The following is a 14,772-nucleotide window of genomic DNA, read 5'->3' on the forward strand; positions in this document are numbered from 1 at the left end:
GCATCGAGTGACACTTTTTTCTTACGCAGCACTTCCGGTTCACCTCCCGAGACGATCAGGGACGATATTCAAAATAAAAAATTAAAACAATGGTACATTATAAAATTCATGGGTTACATTATAGATGATATCACAGCATAAGTTTAGTTGCAAGTGGAGTTACTGAAGTGTCTGGAATACTTAGGATTAGTTAAGTTCTGGTACACTTCCGGAAACGACCTAGACAAAATTCAACAAAAATCAGAAAAAGTAGGGAACAAAATAGTACAGCACAAAATTCACGGGTTTCATTATGGATATATCAGATCATAAGTTTAGTTGCACGTTGAGTTACTTAAGTGTCTTGAATTAGAAATAATTAGAAATCACTAATTACCAGTGATGAAATTCAAAATAAATAAAAAATAGCACAGTACAAAATTTATGGACTTCATTATAGATATAATATCATAGCATAAGTTTAGTTACAAGTTGAGTGTCTGGAATAATTAAAATTAATTAAAAATCACTGAGATGGCCGGGGACAAATTTCAAATAAAGAAATAGAACAAATTGTACATCACAAAATTCACGGTTTCATTATAGATGTGACATCAGAGCATAAGTTTAGTTACACGTTGAGTTACTCAAGTGTCTGGAATAATTAGAATTAACGAGGTGCAAGTGTCACTAAGAGCCACCTAAGTCAAAGATTAGGGTCGCCTACCGTTTTTTTTCTGATTTCTGTTTACGACTAAAAATAAAGATTAGAAAAAATAAGCTTTCATTCGCTGGTGTACTTTGTCGTCATCTTTACTGGCTGCTCCATCCTCACTATTTTGTGGTCTGCACGCTGTGATAAACCAAACTGTAACAATGTGCCTCGCTTGCTTCTGCATGAGTAGAGAAGAGTCAGCAGATTTAACAAATTATTCGTCAATAAGTAGATTCAAACCCGCTTATAACGAACCGGGTGCAGTGAATTTCATGCCTAACTTAGCAACACTTGAATAATATATATTACATAAAGGCGTACATGTAGTACGATAAAAAATGTATTGCAGTCGCTTTTTCTTTATGCACATGCTGCTCTGAGCACTTAAGTTTCAAGATTACAGTGCAGTCCACTTAGAACACTATCGAATGAAGAATGAAAAATTGGGTCGTTATAGTAGATAATCACTATATCTGGACTGCCATATAGGGGCTGAAAATGCAATGTAATCCTGAGATGAACAAGGTGGGGAATTCACATAATCCATATGACATGACTCCCATGAATGCCATGGCATGCATGACGTGAATGGGATATATTGATGGCATGCATGCATGTGCAGCATGACATTAACGTGACAAAAACTATGCTGACCCAGTGGACCAAGTTCTCTATTAATTTCGGCCCATGACATACGCTCGTGTTTGTGATGGTCGTTGCACCATCATTCCAGCTTCATATTCTGACTCTCGCCTCCGATTCTCATGTGCCATCTGCGCTGTGCATCAGTGCCATCCTGGCATCTTGGCAGCCGAACACCGGGTGGCAGCTAAATCCATTCAAACAGGGACTAAAAAGCAAGTTCCCCACGAGCATTGATTTCCGAGCACAGCCCCCTCGTTTGTCCCAAAGCCCTAATGGGACTTTCATGGCCCTTCTCGTCGTTAGCAGGCCCCTTAAACATCAAGGCGTGCTCTTTCCTGGTGCATAAAATTCCACTCTGGCAGCGTCATCACAGCTCGACCAAGGCAAGCAGCAGCACCACGCACCTCGTTCGATCGGCCATAAAAGGACGCAGGCTTCAAGTTGTGCTATAGTATCGCCATCAAGTCACCCGCTCGTGTCCTGAAAGTGATACCACATACTGCCGTCAGTGAGTGCTTACTTTGTGTTTCTTACCCGTCTCACACCTCCACACCGCTGGTTCACATCAATTCGATCGTTCATAATAATCATGCAATCGTCGTTACCATTGCCATCATCTTGCCACTGTCGTCAGACACATGCACTCGCACTATTTATAGTTCACTGGACTCGCTTGACACATATCTACTGGATTTACACAAACAGATTGGTCAACCTGGTAATGCTTTGCCGAACCCCAAACAATGCTGCGTAGCCAGCCACCTGCAAAATGATAACGAAGACTTCCACAGGTTGTGCAATCTGCACAATTTCTTTTCTTTCTCTCTCTCTCTCTTTAGCAGCTGAGCCATCTTGTAGCACGTTGCGCCAACTCGCGATGCTGCAGGTGGCTTTCACAATCGCTGCACGGGTGGGATGCACTGTGTTGTAATGGCGGCAGATAAGAACTCGCGTAGGCAAGCTTTTCGCTCTATCTCGGCATTGTTCGTTTAAGAGGAACTCAGTCTGCATAGAAAAACCATCCAGAAGGCAAAATTTTCATCATTGTATCCGACATGCGGTCATACCATATCATTAAATGTTTTTTGTCATAGCAGTACGTAATGCTCAAGTTCATACTCAGTCGACTCATCATTATAACTGATATATTGTCTTACATGGTATCGTTATAAGTGGACTGCACTATATGCGGTTGAGCAAGTTTGACAGCACATCAAGAAAATAATTGATTTGGTGCATTATTACATAACCCCACAAAGAGCTAAATGCTATTGGGTTGCAGTGTTACATGTGCTGCTGCAAGAATCAGGTCACCACAAGGTGTTTCATCACAGTAGTGTAGCTATGTTCTGTCATGCATAACAAACTCATCATATAGGTTCATTATCATCATCAGCCTAATTTTATGTCCACTGCAGGACGAAGGCCTCTCCCTGCGATCTCCAATTACCCCTGTCTTGTAGTAGCTGATTCTAACTTGCACCTGCAAATTTTGTAATTTCATCACCTCTCCAACTTTTCTGTCGTCCTTGACTGCACTTCCCTTCCCAGCACCCATTCAGTAACTCTAATAGTCCACCGGTTATCTACCTTATGCATTGCATTGCCTGCCCAGCTCCATTTTTAGGTTCATTATAGACCGCTTCAAATATAATAATCAGTATAGAATCGAACTGTTTCGAGCATTCGAACGAATTTGCCATCATTGAATTTCAGTACAGACAGTGCCCATGACCAGATCTGCAAAATACCCTCCTGGCACCTTTTGAACTTGCGCCGGATGCTCCAAGTGCTGTTGGGCATCTTCTCGACCTCCATGCAGTCTCCAAACAAGAGCACGTGCAGACAGCCCTGAAGGTCAAACCAGTCAGTCTGCATACAACACAGGCGTCAGGGCTGTAGTGCATTGACAACTGGACAATTCTTTTAGCAATTTCACTTAAGAAGGAGCAGCACCATCTTAGTCCAAATGAAGTGGTACGACAAAGTATTGATATGGAACAGCCACCACAGTGTGGCTGCACTGAAGAGGAGGAAGACGTGTTCGTGTTCCCGATTGATACACGGTCTCCATCTTGACCAACGTTAGCCTGCGTGTAAATATGCTGTAAATAGGCTTGTGCATCAGCTACACGTAACATTATTTGGTGGAAGTGCATGTAACAATATTACCTTCACTCGAAACTGAAACAAACAAGTTACGGCAGTTCGTCACAAACAAAGCACTTCTAGTAAATGAGACATTTGTTGAAAAGTATATTCAGTATATTGTTGCTCTGTCTCAGACTTTTTCTTTAACGCAATTTTCACAGTTATGTCCAATGACTTCTCCATCGACATCTTTTCCTAGTTAGATTTTTCTACTTAGAATCAATGTGCTTCCTCACAGGTTCTTAAGCCCTTTGGCTACGAACTATTTGCATCCAAGTTTACCCACTAGCAGAGGCAAGGAAAGAAGTCGGCACGAGAGAGCCAAGGAAGTCGGCAATGGAACCAGCTGAGAATGCGCATGAAGCGTGCATTGAATGTGCAAGAGAGAGTTGCAGAACATGAACGTCTCTGTCACACAGTAAAGCGTGGAGAAGAAAACGAGCATTTGCTTGCTAGAAATAAAAAGCAGAACCACAATGCCTGGTGGTCATGTGGAACGAGAAAACATGACGAGTACTTTTCGCACAATCCTGAGGAAAATCACCAGCATCAATCAAAACATTAGCTTCATTAGGTTACATTTGCTATACTGCAATATATTTAGATAAACATGATGATGATGATGAATTGTTTTGTGGTGCAAGGGCCTAGTATGGCCAAAAAGTGCCAGGCTAGTGCTACCCAGTTGGCAATGTAGTAATGAATTACGAAAAGTATATGTGACGTGGCTGTCACTGTACAATGGGTATCTGCGTAAAACAACAGCCACTGTACAATGTGTACAATGTATATGCAATAAGATTATGGCAATAGCTAATGAAGTATACTATGAACACAAGAAATACATAGAATAAGGATGATATATACACTAAATATGTCAGTCGTAAAAATTTGTGACAAGCACTACTGTCGAGAAAAGCCCTTGCAAGATTAAGCACCATCTTAGCTCATCCTTGCACGCTTTCACTCACACCCAAGGTGATAGAGCACGTGGGGCGCAATAGGATCTTATCGCACTGCAACTTTATAGGGAACATGACGCTGCTCCACTTCCGTGGTTGCTCGTGGTTGCGTGCAATTTCAGAGGTGCATTCGCAAGCAGTTGCTTGTAATTCAATCACTTACCCACCTGCATTCGCGGAAGTGTACATTTATTCTCTATGTACTCCTTTGTGGTGGCAGCGAAATTTTGTTATATTGATATTGTGTATAAGGACACTTCTTCATACACGGTGTTTCATAGACATGACGTTTTCAAAAGTTAAATACTTTGTTACATCGAGAATTTTCTTACATTGAACTTTGTTATATTGAGGTTGAACAGTAGTGTCACTAAAATGATCAACATTCAATGTTATTTCATGCAAACATAACATTTATTGTTTGTCATTCTGTACAAAAAGGTGACATTAGCATTATGTTTGCATACCATACGAATTACCATTTGGGGGAACATCAAGAAAAGCTCCACTTACACCAGTAACCATATAAGTGTGGGATCTAATTTTTTACCTCTGGCCACGTTTTTCCCTTGTCTCTGCGAGCCATAGTCTATGGACCAAAACATTTTATTATACAGTCGGTTAATGTTATTTCGGCCTTGGCAGAAATATAAAAATTGATCAAATTATCCGGCGTGTTAAATTAAAATGAGACAGAATCAAACACCTTACTTCACTGGAGAGTACAATTCTATTTACACAGTTATAGCTATGGGCCACAACACGTCATCCTCTGTGCGGTCTACTGCATTCCATATTCCGCATTTCTTTATTACCCTCATAAAAATTGCGACTACCATGGTGGCTCATGCCTAGATGTACCATTTGATGCAACACAAAACTGCAGCATCCCAAAAACACATGACGTAACTCCACTGTTGCTAGCTTAGCACATTTATGATCTCTTTTGAATGAGCTTTTGTAATGGAAGCGACGCGTCACTGCCACTATCTTGCATGAAAACTAGTGCTGTGTGAATAGCAAAATTTTGGGTGTGAAGTGAATTCAAATGTCTGAGTGCAAATTGAATCGAATATTTTTCAAATACATCCAAGTTAAACTACCGAAAAATATATACTGCAACACATGGCCAAAAAAGATAATTGATTGCACAACTAGTGTAACTCCCACATAGTTGTTCCTAGAAAAAAGAACAGTTGAATACAGATGTTCAACAGAATGGATGGCTACACGCTTAATCACTAAACGTCGTGGAGGAAAGCGAGCTGCTCAACGTGTCCCGGAAGTAGACATGCTCTCCTGCTAGTAACAACTGCACCAGACACTGAGAACAGTCGCTTGGTAGACACGCTTGTGGCTGGTATGGCCAGGTTTTGCCTTGTAAGATAAGCCAGCAAAGGGTAAGCTCTTGCAGCTTGATTCTCCCAACAGTGACATGGGCCTTCCTCTCGGTGCAGAGTCAGATCGCGCAAGTACCTTTCTGTTTCTGCCTGCGCTTGAGGGTGTCGATGCTGCTGGCTTAGAAGGGTGTCAAAATACATCCACTATCCTGAGATGGATTGGACGTTTTCCTGGGCCATAAACACATGGAATACCCGTGTGCTCTTTTGTGCACTGGAATTCTTTGCGCACCTTCAACTACTAAGTTCCGAAGCCAGCTTCCCATTGTTGTATCAGCTTGGTATACCACAAGCTTGAAACAAGGGTCCAAGAACAGTGCCAAGCTTGCTGTTTCATCAAGTTCGTAGTCAGGAAATCTTGTTTTCAGTCACTTGGTCAGATTTGCAGAAAATACAGATGTTGCAAAACTGTTGAGTCCCAGCGTTGCTTAGGTGTGTGAGCAAGCAGTAAAGGATCGGTATGACAGCTGAAAGTGTCGGGTAGCTATCAGCTTCAACTGCAGTTGTTGCTTCTTCAAGCGGCTTCAAAGTAGCAACTTGCTCATTAATTTGCCTTCATTCTGTCACTGTAAAGCTTCTAACGTACTCATCTTCAGAAGCAAGGTCGATGATTATCGCCTCTCTCTGTTCTACAAGCCTGGATACATTGCAATTTCACTATTCCCCCTCGTTTCTACATCTTCTACAACTCGAACGAGCAGCTTGTTTAGTTTTTTTTTGGCAACAGTTTAGGCCTTTTATGTGCCTTCGGGCTGTGCTTGTAATGGCCAACACTGCCTCTCACTTTCTGACAAAGCGTAGAAAAGCCTGGAATCATTGCCTTGGCATCATTGATAGCCAGCTGCAAGGTGTATGCAAAACGAGTTCTTTCAAACCACGGAAGAGCACGAGTGGCTGCCTTGATGTTCTGTGCATTATCCATCACAGCATAAATAGGAAATATGTTCTCTGGGATGTCCCACTCAGCAACAAGCTCTTCAAGGACCGCAGTGATTCTACTTGCTGTAGGCTTTCCTAGAAAGTGTCTAATGCTCACGTTGTACCGAGTAAGTTTGAACTGAGTGTCCAGGAAGTGGCATGTCAGGCTGATGTAAGTTTCGTGTACTCACGATGTCCAAATGTCATAGGTGAATGCAAGTGACGCCATGCCATCACTGAAAACTTTGTGTAGCTGCAGATGAGCCCGCTCTCTGGTGTGATTGTAGAACTTTGGCACCAGTGTATGAGACAGCATCGTTCTTGATGGCAGCCGATAACCAGGGATTACCTAATTCAAAAGGTCCGTAAAACCATGGTCTTCGACGATCGCATATGACTACAAGTCGAGTGCTATCATTCTAGCAATCTTCAGGTCCAAAGCCTTCCATTTTGAATCAGGCAACGCCGCTATTGAACACATCACCAATGCTTGGTTGACTGGCATACACCTTTGAAGCTTGAAATTCAGCATAGAAATTTTTTGGCCCCTTCAAATGGTTCATGAGTGGTGGTCGTTGCCGTTGGCATCTTCAGCATCCTTCCGCAGGAACGGCAGAGTGCTTCATTTCGAAAAAGTTCCAAATTGCACTTCTTGTGGCCGGGTGTGAACTCTGGTGTGTGTGTTCGAGGCACTTTGGCCGCTCGAGGCACTTTGCGTGGATTTGCGAGCTTCTTTCCCACTCGGAAAAACACTTTTATGTAGCACGTATTGAGCAACAGAAAGCTGCATCGGTAGTTTTTCATGTTGCTCTACAACTTTCTCATTGATACTTTGATAATTAGGACAGTACTGCTTGAGTTAGATAATTAATGACAATTACCTAATTAAATCTCAGTAATGAAAAAATTACTGGCAGCAACTCCACTGTACTGGAAACAATACACACTAGGTTTGCTTCATGTAACGCTGTTCGTCTTTTTTTAAATCATGCTGCATGATAGCTGGGACACCCTGTATATACATGGGTAGGTTTCCGAAAGCTGGTAGGGCCCCAGCCCCCCCCCCCCCCCCCAACCCCCTCCGGCAAAATTAAAGCTTTCCGCCTATGCGATAGGTGACTTGACGAAGTGCACAAAGGCGCCCGCAGCTCTGTGGAGATAATGCGCATAGCCAACGGCGTGAAATCATCTGTGTCGCGTGATGGTGTGCACGAATGCGCTTGTAGAGCTGGCGCACAGAGTCAATGATGTAATAACGAAAGTACGATGGCACAACGCAGATAGTTTTGTGTGGGACTCTGCAGAACTTGTGCTTGCGGCCAGAGGCGTAAAGATGAAAGCACAGAGCACCTACAGCCGCTTTTACAAAAGCGCGTACGTCACACGACAAAACATCCTTTTGCACGGTACCCCGTAGGCCTAGTGGCAACGCACTCTCCGTTGCGTGAAAACGAATCTGTGTTGTACAGTGATGCGGGTGACGAAACGTACGGTATCGGCGCGAGACTGGGTAGCTTCATATTTCCCCGATTTTAGGGTGATGAAAGCTCATATCAAAAGAAAGTTATTTCGCATGCCAAAAATACCTACATCACATCGTTTTTGAGTGCCCGAAACATGGGTCCGTGATTGGTGCAAAGAAAGGAAGGAGATCTTCAACTGCAATGCGACCAGCAAAATTTTCTACGGGCCACAAGTGGAAAATATCCGGACCTCAATGACAAGCTTGCAGATATCCTGGAACAGCTCTATGTAGACCGAGCTTGTCGAGGTAACATCCCTTGAATCGGCACACGATGGGGGCGTATCCAGAAGTGGCCTTAAAGCCAGCAAAACTGGATCACTGAAGGAAAGGAACTGTCAGCACAATAAATTTCACATTCTATGTGAGTGCATTGTGCTTGTCTTTTTGTTTCATCAACATGGGGCCATGCCATCATTTTAAAAAGTCTTGCAACATTACGTTCAGGTGCATTCTTATTTTGAACTCTCGAAAATTGGGTGAGCGTTACATTCGATTAAATACGGTCTAATCAGTAGCTGCACTTCGCACTTTTACACTGCACTTGCTATTTTTGTGGGCAATGATCGAGCTACCTTGTCTAAAATAGCGTCAGGGTGTGGTGGCGGCCGTTCTCCTTTCCGATAGGTGGAAGTTCGGAAGGAGAATAGGGTTTCCGCACGTCATTTATAAGTGCTGTGATTTGATCTTTAGCTAATGAAACCGCTATATTTATTTTCTGGAACATCGAATACTAAAAGTCCCATGCAAGTTTATTCGCATAGCAAACACTATTCGAAAAATATTAGAAAGTTCAAATATTTGCACACGCCTAATGAAAACTTGTCCTTTCGCCACTTTGAGCGTGGAAGGTTATTTGTAGTTCTTATCAGTGATCACACAATTTTTTAGGATGATGATGAATGCATTTTTCAAAGAATGCTGTCTTGACATGAATTAAACTCACATTTCACTAAAGTCCAAATAAGGCAACTGTCTCACAGTGACAAATAATACAGAGCTTTAGCTTGTCTGCAAACATTCATCTCATGGATCACTGGGTTACCGAAGACATGAGCTGCAGCAACAAAGCTGGTGCAGCATCTTGTTTCACTTTTTCCAAACAATGTATTAGGTAGGCTTTCGTATTACCAGGATGTTCTTGTAGAAGCAAAATAAAAAGGCTGTATGTTCACAGTTTTGTTGCAGCTTACACTTCAGATCAGCAGCTATGTAGAATATGGTTGGAATGTGGTGGCACAGAGAACAGTTGATGCCTTCAAGAACTTCCTTCAATTTTTCAGCTACACTCAGCGAGTCCCATCGATTTATAAGAAGCACTCTTCAAGTGCAATTTCCTCTGCTAGTGTGTTGTCCAATCCAAAAAGTGCACTGCACCAGCTCAACCTCATCCGGCATCCATGCCCACATAGCAAGCTGTCTACACACCTGGAGGGTCCATGGGCGACTGTTGCACATCTCGGTGCAGACGAAGCCATCTGTTTTCACCACATAGGTAAATGTCGTGCCCGGCGGCAGCTGGCTCATGTCGACGGCACGTCCAAAGTCAATTAACTGCAGGCAGCTGGCCCCCTGCTCAGTAAACCGGTCGAGGAAGCCTGCCTTGCATGGGCTGCACGGAATACTGAGGGAGTGGCTGTTTTCGCATTGCGCGAGGGTAATTTACTAATATAAGTCAAGCTATTTGCCTCTTTAGTGTCTCTTTAACGAGACTCTCGATTTATGATGGAAAATATAGCATGCACCCCCCCATTGACAGTAAGAAAACAACTAGACTTGCAGATTTCACCTTCACAGAATGGAAACTTTTTTTTAGCTATCGTAATGACACCAGTGAGACGTCATCGCCATTTGTGCTTTGTTGGCCACAAATACCAAGTACACAGGGGCAGTATTCTCGCGCAATTACTCAGACATACTACTATCAAGTCTGCACCAGACTTGAAGTAAGCGCTGACAGTGCTCTTGGCACTGAGCGCAGAGAGCAAGCTGGCACAGTGCCATAAACACTGGTGGTCACGTATGCCGACACGTCCGGTACAGAGTCACGCGAAATTTCAGAGGAGTGATAGCCCGAGAATGCCGCTCTAGGTTATAGACTAGCACAAAATGAACATTTTCGTCATTGTAGAGCGGCACATTCCCAGTGGCAAGTTTCTAGTTCCCAAGTTGTCATTAAAGACAGTCACCGAAGACCAGCACAGAACTAGAGACACATACCGAGTGCCCCAAGTCAGCGTCAAAGAGTTTCACTGAACAGCGGTGCCTACTCAGTCCTGCATCTAAAGTGACCCATGTCGGCGTGAAAGAGGTTAGATGGAGAGCGGCACACATGTATACATTGCCACATAATCAGTGACCCAAGTTGATCCGATGGTTGGTTTCGAACCCTGTTCCCTCTCAGCACAGCAGCCCGATGGACTACCCATTCGACCACGGACTCCCCACTGACCCACGTAGGTGGGAAAATGATTAGATACAAACAGATACAAACATACATAAAAACATACAGACAGTCGGCCCCGAGAAAGTGCGTGCAGTACCCTAAGAATGCCAATGCAAAAAATATTCCATCAAACAAGATTGAATATACAGTATGGCACAGGTTAGATTCCGCCCAGCATCGGATAAATTTTTAAGTATTATTTTTCTAGCATCAAAGAGCGGCACGTACCGAGTAGCACATACCCAGTAACACACTCAGTCCAATGGCTGGCTTGAAGCAGTTCACTTGGCACAGCAGCCCGATGCTCTACCCATTTGACCATGGGATAACCAGTTAACCAAGTTGGCGTGAAAGAGGTTAGACGCAAACCATCCTTTAGGAACCTGAGGGGTTAGGTTTCTAAATGCCTCTGTATGCTGCCAAATGTTTGCCTCAGTATAAGTTGGCATTGCAGTTGAATCTGGCTACGAAAAATTGGTCAGAAAATGCATTTTCATCCCTGTGATGCATCTTTTGCACTAATTTATTTTTATTTATTTATTTATTTATTAATACTGTCAACCCTCATAGAGAGTCATAACAGAGGACATACATGAAATATACATACATACTGCGACGAGGTTTATTGTCGTCGATAACGTAAGAACGCTAGGTAATGGTAGGCACTGCAAGGACTGTTTGTAGCACGGGGTTCTCTCGCAATCACGGCACGGTCCTTCGTCTTCCTCTTCAGTCGGCACATACCCAGGGGCGCCTCTGCTTCATTACAATGCCCCGGGAGCGAAGCATAGTCACCCTGGCGACTCAGGGCGCAGAGAAGATGAGTGGGTCGTAATACGGTTTCAGGCGGTTGACATGTACTGTCTCTCGCCCACGACGACGCAGGTCTGGTGACACTGTGAGCGGCTCAACGATGTAGTTGACCGGTGAAGTGGCATTGATGATACGGTACGGACCGTGATAACGCGCCAGGAGTTTGGAAGAGAGGCCAGGAATGTGGACTGGTATCCAAAGCCAAACAAGCGAACCGGGAGCAAAGCTGGGTGGTGGTTGATGAATATGGTCATGTCGTGTCTTTTGACGTTCTTGAGTCTCGCTAGTGAGGGAACGTGCCAGCTGACGGCAATCTTCAGCATACTTGGCGACTTCGGAAAGTGGAGTGTACTCTGCGGCATCAGGTTGGTACGGCAGTATGGGGTCCAAAGGGCAGGAAGGCTCTCAGCCATACACGAGGAAAAAGGGGGAAAAGCCGGTAGTCGCTTGCGTCGCGGTGTTGTATGCGAACGTGACAAAGGGGAGTACGGTGTCCCAGTTAGAGCGGTCGGATGAAATATACATCCGCAACATGTCGCCAAGTGTGCGATTGAACCGTTCGGTCAGGCTGTTGGTTTGGGGATGGTATGCGGTCGATTTTCGGTGAATGATCCTGCACTCCGTGAGGAGGGCTTCGACACCCTCCGACAAGAAGACACGGCCCCTATCACTCAGTAGTTCTTGAGCACCGTGGCGAAGAACAAAATTGCGAAGGATGAAAAACCCAACTTCACGGGCGGTCGCTGCCGGCAGAGCTGCAGTCTCAGCGTAGCGAGTAAGATGATCTACGCCAACAATATTCCACCGATTTCCACACCCGCTGTATGGAAGCGGGCCGCAGAGGTCGATGCCGACGCGGTCAAACAGACGAGCCGGGCATGGTAGCGGCTGCAACGGTCCGGTGAAACGGTGTGTAGATGTCTTGCCCTGTTGGCAAGTAGTACAAGCCTGAATGTACTTTTGCACAAAGTTGTACATGCCTCGCCAATAATAGCGCTGATGCAACCTTGTGTAAGTTTTGAGGACGCCAGCATGAGCGCTTAGGGGATCAGCGTGAAAAGATGCGCAGATGTCAGAGCGCATATGACGAGGTATAGCAAGGAGCCATTTCCGACCGTCCGGCATATAGTTGCGGCGATATGGAATGTTGTCTCGCACGGAAAAGTGGGTTGCTTGGCGACGCAGTGCTCGTGTCGAAGGGACATCAGATGGAGCGGCAAGGTAGTCAAGTAACATTGCAAGTGTTGGGTCCTTGCACTGCTCTGTGTGCACGTCGGTAATGGTCAATGGTGACAGGGTGGACACGGAGTCTGACAAAGACGCCAAGTCAGGCGTCAGTGGGGAGCGGGAGAGCGCATCAGCGTTGGAGTGCTTGCGACCGGAGCGGTACATGACGCGGATGTCGTACTCTTGCAAGCGAAGCGCCCAACGTCCTAAGCGTCCCGACAGGTCTTTCAAGGAAGAAAGCCAACAAAGGGCATGGTGGTCTGTAACTACGGCGAAAGAACGGCCGTAAAGGTATGGACGAAACTTGCTTAGTGCCCAGATAATCGCCAGGCACTCCTTTTCTGTCACTGAGTAATTTAATTCTGCTTTACGGCTAGCATAAGCGACGACGTATTCATCATAGCCAGCTTTCCGTTGTGCTAAGACCGCACCAAGGCCAACTCCGCTGGCGTCAGTGTGAACTTCCATAGGAGCAGCAGGGTCGTAGTGGCGAAGAATCGGTGGTGAGGTAAACAAGTGGCGCAACTACTGAAATGCCACATCACATTCAGGTGACCACGCTGTTATGCCGTTACTGTCGGAAAGTAGACTTGTCAAGGGCGCCATGATGGATGCGAAGTTGCGTACGAAGCGACGAAAATACGAACATAAGCCAATAAAACTTCTGAAGGTTTTGATAGACGTGGGCGTAGGGAAGTCTGCAACGGCGTGGAGCTTGTCTGGGTCCGGGAGGACGCCGTCCTTTGAGACTACGTGACCCAAGATGGTTAACTTGCTTGCAGCAAAACGGCACTTTTTGAGGTTGAGCTGTAGGCCGGCAGAGGCGAGACAGGTCAGAATGTCATGCAGGCAAGCGAGGTGTGTCAGAAAATCGGTTGAGAAGTCGACGATGTCGTCAAGGTAACAGAGACATGTCTTCCATTTGTGGCCGCGAAGGATGGTATCGATCATACGCTCAAAAGTAGCAGGCGCATTGCACAACCCGAAGGGCATGACGTTAAACTCGTAGAGGCCATCGGGTGTAACGAATGCAGTTTTCGGACGGTCAGGTTCGGCCATTGGAACTTGCCAGTAGCTGGAGCGCAGATCCAAGGAAGTGAAATATTCTGCGCCTTGCAAGCAGTCGAGAGCGTCATCGATTCGAGGCAGTGGATAAACGTCTTTTCTTGTTATCTTGTTTAGGCATCTGTAGTCGATACAAAAACGAATGGAGCCATCTTTTTTTCTTACCAACACGATAGGTGAAGACCAAGGACTTTGAGAAGGACGGATGACTTTACGTTTGAGCATGTCGTCCACTTGCTCTGTGACGACTCGTTGCTCTTTGGCGGATACACGATACGGGCGCTGTCGCAAGGGGGAGTGGGAACCGGTGTCGTTGGTGTGAGAAACACCGGTGGCACGGCCCAATGACGTCTGATGGCAATCGAAAGAAGAAAGAAACTTGTGAAGGAGAGAGAGAAGTTGGCGGCGATGAGATGGGGAAAGAGCAGGGTCGATGGCGTTGTCATAACACACTGAAGATGATGAGTCTGAGACAGAAGTGATGGCGTCAACGTAACAACGGTGGGAGCCGGTAGGAACATCGAGATCGTCAACGTAGTCGACCGCCTGCAAGTATCCTAGGGTCTCTCCACGCAGTAGGCTGATCGGGTACTGGTAGTAGTTGGTGACCAGCATAACAGTTGACCCAGATGTTATAGTGAGCACGGCAAACGGAAGAACGATGCCCTTGCGCTGAGCAAACACATCGGATGGCGTGAACACTACAGTGGCATCAGAGTCGGCAGCAGACGACAGGACAATAGCCATCGACGACTCAGGGGGTATGGTTGTGTCAGCATCAACAATGAGTTTATCGGCAACGCGAGGAGAGCCGATCAGCAGTGATTCACATAGTGGTAAAAGCGAAACTTCTGCACGCTGACAGTCAATGACAGCATGATGACGTGACAGAAAATCCCAACCAAGGATGAGGTCGTGAGAGCACGATG

At 45.3% G+C, this 14,772-nt stretch overlaps 1 protein-coding gene across 8 annotated transcripts in view; it reads right to left on the bottom strand.

The window, feature by feature from the left end:
• LOC119437522 (uncharacterized) overlaps positions 1–14,772 on the bottom strand; it is a 478,366-nt gene that overhangs the window by 307,724 nt on the left and 155,870 nt on the right. For 3 of the 8 annotated variants that reach the window (XM_049660649.1, XM_049660648.1, XM_049660647.1), the window contains 2 exons: positions 9,721–9,864; positions 3,102–3,211 (listed from right to left, as the gene is read on the bottom strand). The exons of 1 other annotated variant lie outside the window; for it this stretch is intronic. In XM_049660649.1, the coding sequence (XP_049516606.1) occupies positions 3,102–3,211; positions 9,721–9,864 (254 nt within the window). Of the gene's footprint in view, positions 1–1,743; positions 1,820–1,841; positions 2,345–3,101; positions 3,212–9,720; positions 9,917–14,772 lie in introns of those variants that run through there. 4 more of the 8 variants (XR_007465130.1, XM_049660650.1, XM_049660651.1 and 1 more) reach the window with 4 other exon arrangements.

The sequence above is a fragment of the Dermacentor silvarum genome, chromosome 1, assembly GCF_013339745.2.
Source record: "Dermacentor silvarum isolate Dsil-2018 chromosome 1, BIME_Dsil_1.4, whole genome shotgun sequence".
In the NCBI taxonomy this organism is placed as follows: Eukaryota; Metazoa; Arthropoda; class Arachnida; order Ixodida; family Ixodidae; genus Dermacentor; species Dermacentor silvarum.